At 36.7% G+C, this 15910-nt stretch overlaps 2 protein-coding genes across 2 annotated transcripts; one reads left to right on the plus strand and one right to left on the minus strand.

Moving 5' to 3' along the window:
- Nucleotides 1-460: 460 nt before the first annotated feature.
- LOC110746491 (EPIDERMAL PATTERNING FACTOR-like protein) lies at nt 461-1658 on the plus strand. Its single transcript, XM_021946724.2, has 2 exons — nt 461-1025; nt 1169-1658. Exons 1-2 carry the CDS (start codon nt 900-902, stop codon nt 1421-1423), a joined length of 381 nt encoding a protein of 126 aa, XP_021802416.1. The 5' UTR covers nt 461-899; the 3' UTR covers nt 1424-1658.
- A 12321-nt stretch (nt 1659-13979) lies between these two features.
- On the minus strand, nt 13980-15774 carry NFS1 (nitrogen fixation S (NIFS)-like 1). Its single transcript, XM_021946723.2, has one exon. It carries the CDS (start codon nt 15702-15704, stop codon nt 14337-14339), a length of 1368 nt encoding a protein of 455 aa, XP_021802415.1. The 5' UTR covers nt 15705-15774; the 3' UTR covers nt 13980-14336.
- Nucleotides 15775-15910: the final 136 nt, after the last annotated feature.

A 15910-nucleotide genomic window follows, 5' to 3' on the forward strand; every position in this document is an offset into this window, starting at 1 on the left:
TCAAATCAGTAAAAAAAAAAAAAAAGGAATGTGATTTTAAATGAATGATGAAAACTGAGCATTTCGATTCGGGACATGTGAATGTGATTACACTATCATGATTGAAAACAGCTCAATGAGTGGGTGAGAGAGAGGACAATGTCCTCTCACACACACAGATATATCATATACATACATACACATATATCTTTATACATACACACACAGAGAGATATGGATATGGCGTGATTAGGTAGGACTGCTCAGACCAACCGCAACAAGAAATCCCAGAAACAAAACTTGGTTAAAATAAAAACCCTTTAAATAATAAATGGTAAGAAAAAGAACAGAAAAAAGTCTCAAATTTTCAAGGAAAGCGAAAGCCCAAAAAACCACAGCTGTAAATCCACGTTTTTTAGCAGGAACTGGATCCCATCCCTTCATATCTTGTGGGGTTGTTAATTTGTTTTTGTGGTGTTTTGCTGTTTGGGTTTCTTGTCCTCCTTCTCTGTTTGTGTAAATCTTTGTTTTTTTGTTGTGTGTGCAGTAGTAGTTGGTCTCCCAAATCGAGGTTGAGAGTTATTCTCTTTTCATAGCTCCCTTTTCTTGCTTCTTTTGCCTCTGCAATTTCTCATTTGTCCATCCAAGTATCCATGTTCAGTCACCTCAAAAATCCCACTGCTACTTCTCACTGAATTAGACCTACTTTTATATAACTCTATATATACATATATTAACCTGTCATTCTGTTACTGATCCTCTAATTGCTTTTACAACACAATATATACACTTTTCACATCTATTAAATTGCCACCCACACATTTTAGTCCCTCTCTCTCTCTCTCTCTCTCTCTCTCTCTCTCTCTCTCTCTCTCTCTCTATCACAAAACTCTCAAAGCTTCCTCTCTATTTCCACTTAAATGGCTTGCTTACACCATCACACAATTTCTCTTCTGTTTCTCTTGATTCTGAGCTCAACCCAGTTAACCCAGTTGAGATTCATGGCTGAAGGCAGAGCAATTCACAACAGGGTTGGCATTTCCCAGGTGGGTTTACAACTATATATTGATTACCCTTCATATACTAGTGCAATGCTTTCTCTTTGAACTTTCATCAAACACCTGTGAGTTTTAGAAGAATTCAATGCATTAAAATTTTGTTTTTCTGGTGTTTTTGTATGGTTGGGTAGGCAGGAAATGAAGAGAAGAAAGTGATTGTAAGAGGGCAGATAGGTTCAAGGCCTCCAAGGTGTGAGAGAAGGTGCAGTTCATGTGGGCACTGTGAGGCCATTCAAGTGCCTGCAAACCCGCAAGTCAAATCAGGCAACAAAAACTCCTCTTCTGTTGCATCCACCATTGCTTATGCCAGAGGTGATGAAAACTCCAGCAACTACAAGCCCATGAGCTGGAAATGCAAATGCGGAAACTCCATCTTCAACCCCTGATCATCATGATGATTAACTTTTTAAATTATAATTATGGTTAATTCTTAGGTTATGGAGCAAAACCCATTTTTGGATCCTGTAAATGGAGGATAATCATGATCTTACTACCCCCGAAAAAAAAAGGTTTAAATATCGGTTCCTTTGGCCATGTAATTTCCCCTGTTTTTATTAGCGCTGTCTGACATCTCTGATTAGCATATATACTTAATGCAAATATCATTGCTTGGAAGTTGGAGGCTTGGATTGGACCCTGATTTCTTTGTTTTTTATTTTCTGTTTATTTTTTCTTGATGGAAAGTGACAATTACATTGCTACTGTGGCCTTGTTTTGTGCACAAAACTGATGAGAGATGAGTGAGAAAGGAGGAGATGGACAATGCAATGCAGGACATTTTTGGTAGACTAGGATTTTTGCAAATTTGTGAGATTTTTACCATTTCACCACGCTACCTTTCCGTTGTTCCCAAGAATTAGACGTTGGAATTTACAGCGGTAACGTAGCGTAACAAAACACCCATTTACCACCTAACTGCGTTCTTTTTACAGCCAAAAGTACACTTTGCATTTCCCAAGATGCTCTAAAAGGAGCTTTGGCCCTTTTGGCTTTCCTTTGGATTGTTACCAATGATAAGATAAGAAATGTGTCATGTAACATGTCCATTACACTTGAGCTAATTTGTGCTTCGTAACATGCTTAACATGGTTTATAATTATGTCGTGCTATATTTAGCACTAACATTTTAGACTATGTATATTTAGCACTAACATTTTAGACTATGTATATGGATAATAATTATGGCGTGCATTACTCAATACTCAAACGAATGTCAACATAATTAACTAACTTTTAATTTAGTGATATTTTTCATTTTAATATTGAAACAACGTCCTCAGTTTCTAAGTCCATTCTAATTCTTCAAATGAAGTTGATTAGATTAGCATTTGAAGGCTTGCTTGGAACTTGTATCACTCCATGGGAACCACAACGGCATGGACATTTCTGTGGGAAAACAGTTGGAGATAATAAAAAAATCACAACTAAACCTTTTTTTTTTTTTTTTGGTCAGCAGTGGTCCTTCTTTCATCGAGAAAATAGCATGCACACACAGAGAAAATTAACAAATCATTCACGCAAAAAGAAAAGTTTTAATTTCTATGTGTGCAGCAGCAGCTTAGCTTGTTTGGGCAAAAGCCTTGCCTTGAAACTCTATAATTCACGTGCAATTCAAAAATGAGATGAGAATGTTGGTTGGTGCAAACAATCACATTGAAACTTCTCCATGCCTCATTCATTCTCCCAAGTTTTTTGCGCTTTTTTTTATTGTCACAAACACCAAACCCCAAAAATACACACATTGAAACTTCTCCATCCGTAGGGCATGGACAAAACGTCCTCCAACAATCAGAAGTTACAATAGGGATAGGCCGCTCCCCAGTCACTATCCATGGTAACTAGTGTAACTGCCTCTCCGTTAGGGCACTTTCATTTCATGGGATGGGGAGCAACGCAAGTTCAGGCCTGAAAGCGCAACCAAACAGAAGAGAGCAGTAAACACAATTCAAATCAGAATTGGGTAAGCATAGAATTATCTGGCACGGGGAGCCCCCACTGCCACAATATTCTTAGATTCTCCGGTGGCAGGTGAACCAAGACACATCAATAGAAAAGACAATTTAGAGCAGAATAATAGCATAAAAGCTTCCTGGGTTTAGATCTTCAAATACACATGTACCAAGCTACCGATGCGATGGAGGCAATACAACCAAGCAGATGAATAAACTTCCAGGTTTGCATTAGGATCCCATTTGGGAATGAATTAAACATAATTCACATGGGATCGAATTAAACATAATTCACAAGGCATTTGGGATGAGCAAAAGTATTAGAAGAAAATCAAAATCTCTGCCTCAGTTTATTTGAAATCTATGGGATATTAAAATTAATAGCATCACAAGTTATTTCCAAAGTTAAATGATGCTATGTTTGTTAGTGCAATCAGCTTCTAAGTTGAAGAAGTGGTCCCTTGTGGATTGGAAAATAATTCAACTCTGTTTCACTCAAATTGGACCTTTTTGGCCTCTTCCACAAAGGCAACAACCCCTCACCCACTCTTATTCAATCCAAAGGCAAAGGGATTTGCATCTATTGATCCCTTTTTTCACCACAAATTGATATCGACGCCCTTTGTTTTTAAGAATTTTTTGTACTTCCTTAAAAAAGAGACTGGATTTATTCAGGTTCCCCAATCAGGCCCATCATCCTCTCCTCCCCTACTGAGACAAGAGAACTGCTACCAAGCAAGTGTTGGGAAGAGGAGGCATGAAGCTCTCAAGTGTTTCAAGCGATGGTGGTGTAGCTAGTGTAGTAATAAGGATAAACGAGTACTTCGCAAGCTGGTAAGCAACCATCTCTGTAAACCGCACCAGAAGTGGCAGATATATGAAGCTGGAACTAACGGCGATCTGATGTAAGACAGTTACGATGGAGGAACCAACAATGGACTTTTACACTAGTAGATCGTTGCTTATGCTGTAACATTTTAGTTACCAACTTGCTGTGAGAGTGCCCAGGTGAGGTAGATGAAAGTTAACTGTAACACAGCTTGAGACAGCACAGTAGCTCATGAATTAACTTCATTTGGGATGAAAGAAGGGGCTGGCTTTGCTTGAGTATAACCCTCCTAGTTGTGAACTAGTGATCCAGGTCTTGGAAATAACAACATTAGCCATACACCAGGCTCATCAATCAAACTCAAAGTATCATATGAATATAGCATACGCCACAGAACATCATCTTAAGCCTGACTGATCAGTTAGAAATAGATAAATCCCAACTAACTTTAGAAGTATCTTACACAAAGGGCAGAAATGCATCACTACTTGATAAGGACATCTTTGTCTAAACCATTAGGGTTTACAAAAGAAAGAGATGGAAGAGGAAGTGATTTAATTTGGTCTTTAAATCTGGCAATTTTTTATTCCTGTGATTAGTTTCTAACTTGTTCTCTAAGACCTGTACAAACCTTTTTTTCTTTCTTTTCCTTCTCTCTCTCTCTTCCGTTCTTTTCCATCTCTCTTCTCTCCCTTTTTTTTTAAATTTTTTTTCCTTCTCTCATCTCTCCTCTCTCTCTCTCTCTTTTTTTTTCCGTTCTTTTCCTTCTATCTTCTCTCATCTCTCTCATTCTTTTTTCTTCCTTTTCCTTCTCTCTTTTTTGTTAAAAAAAATATTACCTACACTACTTATGATTATTAATTTTTTTTGTCTCACACAAACCCCAAGCCTGCCTATAATTTTTTTTTTATCTCACACAAAGACAGCTGTTTCAGAAATTTCAAAAATTAATTTTTGTATTTGTAGATATAGATGCATTTGAGGATAAGGCTCATTACGTCACCCTCACTATGTGTATCTTTTTATGTTTATTAATGAAATTCACTCATACCGTCGAGTTTAGTATATAAGTTTTGCTCGGTCGGCTTTCGAATCCTGGAACCGCCACTGTATTGTCTCTAAGTTTTAGTTTGCTATAAATACCCCTCTCATGTAATTCATTAAGGAGTTGAGTTGTTGAGATATAAAGAAAAGTTTATTTTCCAGGGGTATTTTTTATTTAACCCAAAAGTATTTATAAAGAAGGGTGTTTGGACAATAATGCCCTTATTCATTTTTATATTGCCTAAAGAGTCTTATTTCTTCTTTTCATATGGTGCCAAAAAGTTTTGCTTCTTGCTAGCCATATGGAGCCAAATAATTGGATTTTCTTGCTTTGATAGACTTTGGACTAATGCTGCATTTGCGTCTATGTTGCTGGAATACTCTCTTCACTTGAAATGATGAGGCCTTCACATGGAGTTATGCTTCCATCATGTTGTCTATATTGTGTAGCTCTTCTTATCCTAAGCTATTCTAGTATGAGTTGCCGTTGTCTTCTGCTTCAATTTGTTCTGCTATCTAGTTATAGATTTCATCAAAAACTTTTGCTCATGTTGTGCTTATCTTGAATTCATATGTTTCATCTGGTCTCCTGGATGTAGTTTCTGAATAAATCTTGATATAGTTGGATTGGTGAAGGAGGTTCAAACGATCATCATTGAACAATTGTCACTTAGCTATTATTGCTCCTCTGTATTTTTGAATGTCCTATTTGGTAGAGATCTCTGTCTCTACTGATTTTGCTGGACTAAGCAGTTCATTATGAGAAATAATAATACTATGTTGTGCTCTATCTGGGTAAATACTATCCTTAAGTCACTTTGGAGGTATGCCGATGAAATCTAATTTTACGCTCTTCTAGAGAGGGATATAAATACTTATAACTTCTTTTAATTTTGAGGAAAATGAATCTAAGTGATCACTATTTTCAATATAAAGTTGACCTAAATAACCATACTCTGCTAAAAATGCTGGAGTAATTGTAATAGTTTTTTAGTTATGCTCTAGATGCAGCTCTCTATATTCAACCATGTTAATACTAGCTAAGTAAATAGTATAATGAGAACATTTTTTAGTAATAATTTGTATACCAAGATGTGGATTTTTTTTATAAAAAAATTAAAAAGAAAAGCTTGAGTGTATAACTGAAGAGATGTATTTTGCTCATACTCTAATCTAATCATATGACTCTTAATATCTTGTGGTAAAAATCCATACCTTTCTCTTGCTCAAGGGTAAATTCTCTATTATGCTCAAGTAAGTTGGGCTCATTAGCCCATTTTTCTTGTAAAATCTTGCTTAAATTTTGACATCTTCAATTAATAATTCTAAAATTTCTTAACTATTGTATGATACTCTTTCTTTTGCTCTTCATGTTTTTCCTGCAAAAAAGAAAGTTGTTGTTTTGCTCTTTTATAGTCATAATTATATGCCAAAAACTCTTGCTCAATGGCTTTAATAAGTTTTTCATGCCCTATTCTCATGCTTTCATTATTAGTTCTAATGTTCCAAAATTTGTCTAAAAGAACTTTTTGTTTATCTGCTAATGATATGCTTGAGTACGATATTTTAAAGCAAGATTTCTAACTTCTTGTACTGGTATTCCATTATAATAATAAGTATTGATATAAAATTCTTGTACAATATTTTAGGTTCTTCTTTATGTTTCTTCTGATATAAAATTCATGCCCATCCTATTGATGATGCGTCTATCTCAACAATTTTATAATTATTATCTAATGGTAATGCTAAAGGTTTAAGTTGAGTTATATATTGTTTGATGTTTTGAACTAATTTAATAACTTCACTATTAAAATATTTTTGACCTGTTTTACTAGTTTTACTATGCAATGCCGCAATCTTTCTTCCTAAATCAGGGATAAAACTTCCAGCATAATTTAATAATTCTAAAAATGCTTGTAATTTTTTTTTTAATCTTCTAATTTATCTGGAAATTCTAACGCTTTTTAGCTATATGTTCTTATAATTATATAGTTCCTGACTTAATATACATACCTAAAAATTATATGTCTTGTTTTTCAAGCTCTACTTTAGTCCTACTTATGACTATACCATTATCGATAAATTCTTTCAAAATAATTTCTAAGTATTTTCTATGTTCATTTTTATTTTTACCATGAACAAGTATATCATCTACATATACACTACAAAAATTATTATATTTCTTAAAGATTTGATCAATCTTTCTTTGAAAGATCTTTGAAAGATCAATGGTGCATTCTTTAATTCAAATGGCATAACAAGCCATTCAAAATGTCCTTCTGGACAAGTAAATGATGTCCATTGAATTGATTCTTCTGCTAATTTAATTTGCTAAAATCCTGATTTACAATCAAATTTACTGGAATATTCACTTTCTTGAACTTTATTTGGTAATTTATAACTATCTACATAAGTATTATCATTTAATCTCCTGTAATTATACACTATTTTGGCTTTACCTCTTTTAAGCTCTGAGTGTTTTCTAACTACAAAGGTTGCAAATCTATGCCTAGATTTTGAAGGTCTAATTACTTTTAAGTTTAAAAGTTATTTTATTTGTTGTTCAAATTCTTGCTTGTCTAACAAATTACAAGGCATATATGCTGTTTTAATTGTTAAGTATGGATTAATAATGTCTAATTTTGCTAATATCTTATTCTTATTTCCATGTAATTGGGGATCTTCTCCTATAATTCTAGTTTGTTCAGTTAATTGTAACAATTCTTCTAAGTTCTTTGGTCTATCTATTTGCATAATCTCTAAAGACTCTATTTCTCCTACAATTGGATACTCATGATCAAACATTATATCATCATATTAAAATTTATTTTGTTCATCTATCTTTTCTTAATTTATTTCTTCTAATTCTTCCATATTAAAGTATTTAAAATTTTGTTCTTCTATGTTAATACTATTGTAAGACTCTAATATATTACTTGATCAGTTGTGGTTATGCTTTTTCTAATATCTGGAGGTGTATATAAAAATCCTCTTCGTAAACTTTTTAAGAAATTTAATCCTAAGATAAAGGGATATGATCCTACTAGGAATATAAAGGTTAAGGGTAAATTAAACTGTTGTCTTTCTATTCTAATTAGTATATTATTAATACAATGTATTAAATATACAGATCTTATATCAAACTGTATTATTCTTACTAGTCTAGCTAATTTTTGCTTAAATTATTCTGGCGATAGCTCTTCTTTTATTACCTTTTTTGTGCTTCTTGTATCTATCATAGCTGTTGCTTGAATTTTATTTTATTTTGACAAGTCTAACTCACAATTAATTGTCTTTTGTTTCTCATTCTTTTGATTATTGTTATCTATTATTTCAGCTGTATTTATTTCTATTGGTCTATTATTATAACAAGGTTTACAATAAACTATTATCTTAGTGTAATATTTTTTTACCACTATTTTCTTACATTGATTACATTCTTGAGGCCATCCTAAATTAACTTATTTAAATTCCTTATGCTCTTTTTGTTCTTCCAACATACACATATTCATCTAATTCACTATCAGAATTATTAGAATAATCTTATTCTGATTCTGAGTCTAAAGCATTAACACTATAAATACTTTCATTATCACTTAATTATCATCAAGACTATAAATTGATTCTAAGTCTTCATCATCTTCTAGTTGAAATTGCTCAATTAATTGTATTTTTTTCTCTAGGTTGCTGTCCTAATTTGGGACACTTAGGTCTAATATGTCCTACTTCACCACAAAGATAACATTTACATGTACTTTTATTTGGTACTTTCCTATTATAATCATATTATTAAGATGCTAAACTAAAGCTCTGATACGATATTTTTCGCAGGTCTCGGTCAAGGTTTCTAAAGGCCAAAATAACAACCAGACACCATGCTTAGAACATGGAACTACAAAGACGTCAATTTAAAAAGGTTATGGAGCAGAACTCAGAGGTCCACTGAACTCAGAGCCTCAGAGGTTCCCTGACAGACATCCAGTTATTGTTATGGCAAATATCAAACATGACCAAGTGTTCAAACAAAGTATTGATTGTCAGTTTAGCAAGATAATAACATAATTATAAAAAGTGTTTCCGTGTTTTGGACAAGAAGTCTACTAAGAAAACTAAAAATAAAAGAGAAAATGACTTACTTAATTGCTTTTGTTGCTGGAACTGTTATGACCGAGTATTAACGGTGATCGTCAGTATTAACAGCGGTCGGAGTAAAAGAGTGTAAAAGAGAATAAGAGAAAGTATATGAACAAAGGGAGTTTATTGATTGAAAGTTGAAGGAGGAAGTACTGAGATTTTTTCTTGTCTGGTATTGTACTTCTCTCTTCGGAGCTTCCTAGCTATATACACACAAAACCACCTTCTATTGCTTCAAGGCTTCTGATGCCTTATGGATTTACATTGCGGAAAACTACAAGCCTATTTCAGATGCCTTCACATGCACACACCATACAATCCAACGAATTCACATGCCTATTTCACATGCATAAACAAACAAAAGTTTCAAAATATGGGTTTCTGCATTGTTACTGTGCTGTTGCTAGAAAAAGACAAGAACTTCATATGGTCTCTTCACATGTTGCTTTGGTCTTCGGTGGAAGAAAGAGGCCTAGGACTTGCATGTCTTTGATATTTAAGATAAGGGTTTTTTTTTTGTCATTTTGAAAGTTTTTTGGGTGTGTTTGAGAGGAGCTTGTTTCTTTTGAATTTTTCACTAAATTTGCTTATTTTCCAGAGATTAGAGACTTCTTGGTGTGAAGCCAAACCCCTGGAGTGATTCAAGACCTATCCTTGTTCGTTCTATTTTCTGTTTTCCATTGTTTTCACTTCCACTAAAGTACCTAGACACTCAATTCACCCATATCCTACATCATTACTTCACTCCTTGGTTAACAGATGCATATATCCCCGCCCGTTGAACCCTACAATCTTTGGGAGCAGGAAACACTAGCAAATAGCTCGGTAGGTACCTCTAAGAGTTTCGAACCTCAGACCACATGGGAGCAAACCATGGGCCTGACCATTCCAACTAACCCCTCATTGGTGATGCATATCCTAGTGTTGGGGTAGTAGCACTTCAAGAATTTGGCAAAGGGACCATGTATTCTATATGATACCCCAATTCCTTGGTTTATAGGTTAAAGGCAAACACCACTACCAACAGTGTGCAGTTGTAATTATGCATGATGCACCATCTAGAAACTAATCATTGGAGAAAGCCATAGCCCTCAATCAAATCATTTGTAGGTGCTGCGCGCGTATGACCTACATTTATTAGTTTTCTAATGTATTTGTTAACTTCCTAGATTCTCTAGTTTTCCAAATTCTAGTAGGATTTCTACTTTTCCAAATTTCTAGTTTTAAATTTGGGCTTCTTAGATATAGGTCCATTTTCATCAAGATATAATGGATGCAGTCCACATGCTCTCTTTTTTCAATTGCAGTCCAGTCTCACCAATTAAGCAATTAGTATGTCCATAATTTTTTTAAAATTTACAAGATATGCCACTATCATAAATGGAATTATATGAAAACACTTTCCTAAAATTCAGTGCTTCCTTATATATATGTGTATGTGTATATGTATGCATTTCCTTATATATATATAATGCGTTTTCCTTGTATATATATGTACTTGCCTTACAGGTAAGTGTTTTTTTCTTGAGTTTTCTTAAGCAGTTTTTTCTAGAGCTTCATATTTATATACATACGTACATGTCTTCCATGTAATAGTGCATACGAGGTAATTTATGAGTTTAATTACATGAGTTCAATTACCTGGGCTAAAGGGTATAACTACTTGGACTAGAGGTAATTTATGGATTTAATTACCTGGACCAGAGGTAATTTATGAGTTTAATTACCTGCATACTGCATACGAGGTGTATGCATAGGTACCTTACCTATTGTTAAGGTATGAAGTTTTTATGAACTCTTATTACAAATTTTGATGTCAGTATACCTTGGGTAAATTTCAGAATTAAATAAATAGATTTGCAATTAAATTCAAATCAAATATGATAATTAATGTCCTACAAATCAATAACTTACCAGTTTTACGAATTCATAATTTACCTTATTTGTGTTTTAGGTGCATAACTGGAACAAAAAATAAAAAAGAAATAAAAGTAAATATCAACAAATTGAAAAAGGCATGTAATCTTATGTGGCGTAAAAATCAAAGGACTTGGATCAACAACAATTTCTGCGTGGATTGCACCCAATATCTCTCCTCATAATTGGACTTATGCCAAATTTTATATTTAAATTTCCTATTTTATTTGGGTTAGGATTTCTGTTTAAGCAATGAATTTTTATCCTATTATGTCTAGGTTTCAGTTTGCTATAAATACCCCCATGTAGTTCTTTAAAATTTAGATTTGAATGTTGAGTAAACCTTTTCCTAGAACGCTCTGATTTCGTCCCTTTGTCTATATTTTCTTCTCCTCGACCTCCGATATTCTTCTTTGTTCTATTGTTTATGCCCTTTGTCTCGTCTTTTTTATCTATATTTCTTCTCCTCGATCTCTTATGTTCTTCTCTGTTCGATTGTTAAGTGATTAATTTAATACCTACAAGCTGTTCTACATCAATTGGTATTCAGAGCCTCTTGCTTCGTTGCCTCTACTTGTCGTCATGGCTCCCAACATCACCATTGCCAATTTGGCTTAACAACATCATGAATTCAAGGTGAAAATTTCTGCGGATGTCACCAAATTGGAAAATCAGGTTGCCAAATTGATGGTTGATCAAAAGACTGAATTTTCGTCCATGTCAACAGATATTGCCAAGTTACAAGCTTCTGTGATGTTGCTCGTCAACCGCAACTCCTAAGCCATCCTCCACATCCGATATTCTCTCCGGTTCGTTCACTTCTTCTCCACACGCTGGTCTCCTTCCTAATCCGTCTATGGATTCCAAGTTCCAAGGCCAACTGGGCCTTCCATCATCTTCTGCGGGGACGTCTATGGTTCGGTCCGAACCAATTTTTTCCGCGAGATCTGCACCTAAACCACATTATACCCAACATACGATAAGTTCTCCTATGGTGGACGCCACTATCCCTCCCCTGCCGCCCCAACCCAATGAACAGAACGTCGTCCATAGAAACTTGGGTTTTGAGATCGTCGTCATACCAAGCCTACCGCTCTCAACTTCAATGGTCGCAGGGATCCTACTCTCTTTGTTGATTGGATATCGGCTATGGAAGATTATTTTGAATGGTATGATATGTCTAATGCACAACGGATCCGGTTTTCCAAACTCAAATTAGTAGGAGCAGCAAAGCAATACTTGAAGGCTACCGAGCACCATCTTCCACAACTCGAACAAACCCCTTTGATTTTATGGGATGAGATGAAATTCAAACTCCGAGAACAATACCTTCCATCTTTTAATCGTCACCAATTGTTAGATCAATTATGGACTATTTCCCAAGGTACTTCAACAGTCCAAGACTATTATTCCCGCTTTGTGGAACACAAATTGCGTTCTGTCATGCAGGAAGAGCTCGCAGTTACAGTTTCTCGTTTTATTTATGGCCTTAAAGATGATCTCAAACACGAGGTAAGTAGGTCACGTCCGGATGTGTTGAAGGACGCCTATTGCCAAGCCTTGGAATCTGAGACATATTTGTCGCCACAACATTTAGGATATTCTAGTCAACTTGCAACCACCAACCAAACTCTTCCCACTACGGATATGCAGACATGGTTTTCAGGACCATCTAACCCACCTACACCACCACCTAACAAAAGACCGGATGTTTCTACTAATGCTCGCATCGAATGTTTCCATTGCCATACCAAAAGACATATTGCCTCTCGTTGTTCGCACTATCAACACTCTCGCTAGTGAACTTTGTGAGATTGTGGAGCCTCTCGAAGGTGTCTATGATCCGGACATTGATGATTGCTAACCCTCGTCCCGTATTATTCATACTTGCAGTCGGCGTTGTCGTAATTAATTTACCTTTTGTGGTTGTTTACTCGTCAGAGTCGAGTTCTTTTTGTCGGGAGAGAATGATGCAGGGCACGTAGGACCTAACTTTATTAGTTTCCTAATGTATTTGTTAGTTTCCTAGATTCTCTAGTTATCCAAATTCTAGTAGGATTTCTAATTTTAAGTTTCCTATTTTATTTGGGTTAGGATTTCTGTTTAAGCAAGAGATTTTTATCCTGTTATGTCTAGGTTTTAGTTTGCTATAAATACCCCTTGTAGTTCTTTAAAATTCAGATTTGAATGTTGAGTAAACCTTTTCCTAGAACTCTCTGATTTCGTCCCTTCGATCTATATTTTCTTCTCCTCGACCTCTGATATTCTTCTTTGTTCTACTGTTTCTGCCCTTTGTCTCGTCTTTTCGATCTATATTTCTTCTCCTTGATCTCTTAATTCTTCTCTGTTCGATTGTTAAGTGATTAATTTAATACCTACGGGATGTTCTACATCAGGTGTATTATGAGCAATGAGGTTCTTGTTGTCTAACACTCTATAACTCCCAGCATACAGAGTAAAGAGACAATTCAACGGGATGTTCTACATCAGGTGTATTATGAGCAATGAGGTTCTTGTTGTCTAACACTCTATAATTCCCAGCATACAGAGTAAAGAGACAATTCAAGGCACCATAAAGAGAAGGGATAAACAATCTTCTCTGAGATGAAAATAGTGCATGTGTTGCACATTGTCCTCCTGAATTGAGTATTGAAATATTTACAGAGATGAAGAATCGACAGACTTTAAGCAAACAACTGAATACCAAAAGCTGGAAGATCAAGTGGCTTTATTATCAAATTATAGAAGCAAAATCCATGACAGACAAAAATTCCATTAAGAAATGACCACCACCCAGAAATACTCTTTCGTTGACGTTTGCAAGTGTTCCTTGTCCATAAACCCTAATATACGATAACATACTTTAGAAGTATTGATGACTTGTAAGTCAGCGAGACCATTGCGAAAATAAAGCACTCAAGAAAAGAGACTAAAATGAACGGAGACAACTATTTCCTAGGTTTGTGCGATCTTCCATCGTACTCAGTTCATCAATGGGGAAATCTTGTTTGTGCATACCCACACATATATGCATAATGTGTAAGAACAAAAAAATTGAACTACCAACCATATTCAAACATTACTCTCATTCACCAATGCATCATAATTTCTGTAATGCAATATAAACCCTTTATTCAACATGATACAAAAAACAAACAAAGAAAATAACAGCAGACCTAGAAATGTATCGTCAACATCTGTCTAGCCCATATCAAATGCCAAGGATACACAACAGCGCCAGGCAAATACTGGAAACAACTACCGTGTTTGCAAAATTTAGTTATAGAGTAACTATGGAGAGTTGTCAAAGGCATTTACAACAAGGATAGCAAAATGAACCTCGAATTCTCCCTCTACTCCATCAGCAGCAGCTCACGAGTGCATATCTATACTTACTGCTTCACCCACTGCCTCCCACAAAATTCCTCAATGCTGCGACCACTGAATATTCTTAATATCAATTCCATCCTTCACCATCTCATAAAGCGGGCTCATATCCCTCAACTTCTTCACCTGCTGTACCGTCAGCTGAACTGCCCGGTCAATCTCTGCCTCCGTGGTGAACCGTCCAATCCCGAACCTAATCGAAGTATGGGCCATGTCCTCATCCACCCCCAAAGCCCTCAACACATACGAAGGCTCCAAACTCGCACTAGTACAGGCACTCCCACTCGACACGGCCACCTCCTTCAACCCCATTAACAAGCTCTCCCCTTCCACGTAAGCAAACGACAGATTCAAATTCCCAGGATAACGTCTCTCGGTGCTACCATTCACCACAACAAAATCAAGCTTTTCCCTAATCCCATTCAGCATTCGTTCCTGCAACTCTGTTATCCTCTTCTGATCATACTCCATCTCCTTCTTCGCAATCTCACACGCCGAACCAAACCCTACAACCAATGGCGTGGGCACGGTGCCACTTCGAATCCCCCTCTCTTGCCCACCTCCATTCATTTGGGGCTCCACCCGAATTCTAGGCCGCCGCCTCATATACAGAGCTCCAACCCCTTTCGGCCCATAAACCTTGTGCCCAGAAAGCGACATCAAACTCACATTCCATTTGTCCACTTCGATTGGGATCTTCCCAAGGGCCTGAGCAGCGTCGGTATGGAAAGGAATTTTGAATTCCTTGCAAATTTCCCCAATTTCCTCCATCGGCTGAATAACCCCAATCTCATTGTTCACAGCCATGACCGATACGAGCCCGGTATCGGGCCGAATCGCAGCGCGAAGCTCGTCGAGGTCTATAAGCCCATCGGACTTCACTGGAAGGTAGGTGACATCAAAACCTTCCTGCTGAAGATGACGGCACGAATCGAGAACGCACTTGTGCTCGGTCTGGGTGGTGATGACGTGGCGCTTCTTGTCCTTGTAGAAGTGCATGACGCCCTTGACGGAGATGTTGTTGCACTCGGTGGCGCCCGAGGTGAAGACGATTTCTTTGGGGGAGGCGCCGATTAAATCGGCGATCTGGGCGCGGGCGGTTTCGACGGCCGAGTCGGACTCCCAGCCGTACATGTGGGTCCGGGAGTGGGGGTTGCCGTAGCGGGTGAGGTAGTAGGGGAGCATGGCGTCGACGACCCTGGGGTCCACCGGCGACGTGGCCTGCATGTCCAGGTACAGAGGCCTTCCGGAGATTTTGACGCCTTTCATTGAAATTCCATCTGTGTCCTCGTAGGGTTCGGCTACGGCGGCGGCGGTAGAGAGGGCACGGGCCAGGTGAGAGGCGGTTGATGTGGGTTTAGGGGTTAGGGTTTGGCGGAGAGTGGAAGCCAGAAGCTTCGAAGCCATTTTTTGGGGGTTTTTCTTGGTTTGGTGGTGTTGTGATGAAGGCGCAAAGGGGAGAAAAGGATCACATTTTAGAGTTAGAAATTAAAGTCACCATTCTTCGATCTGGAGAAGGACACGTGGCAGCTTGTAAACCCTGTATAAGCTGAGGAAACGACGTCGTAAAGTGTATAGAGAAAGTTGAAGCTGTAAAGTGACCAGATTTGGGA

Source organism: Prunus avium, chromosome 6 (genome assembly GCF_965620075.1).
Source record: "Prunus avium chromosome 6, drPruAviu1.hap1.1, whole genome shotgun sequence".
NCBI lineage: Eukaryota > Viridiplantae > Streptophyta > Magnoliopsida > Rosales > Rosaceae > Prunus > Prunus avium.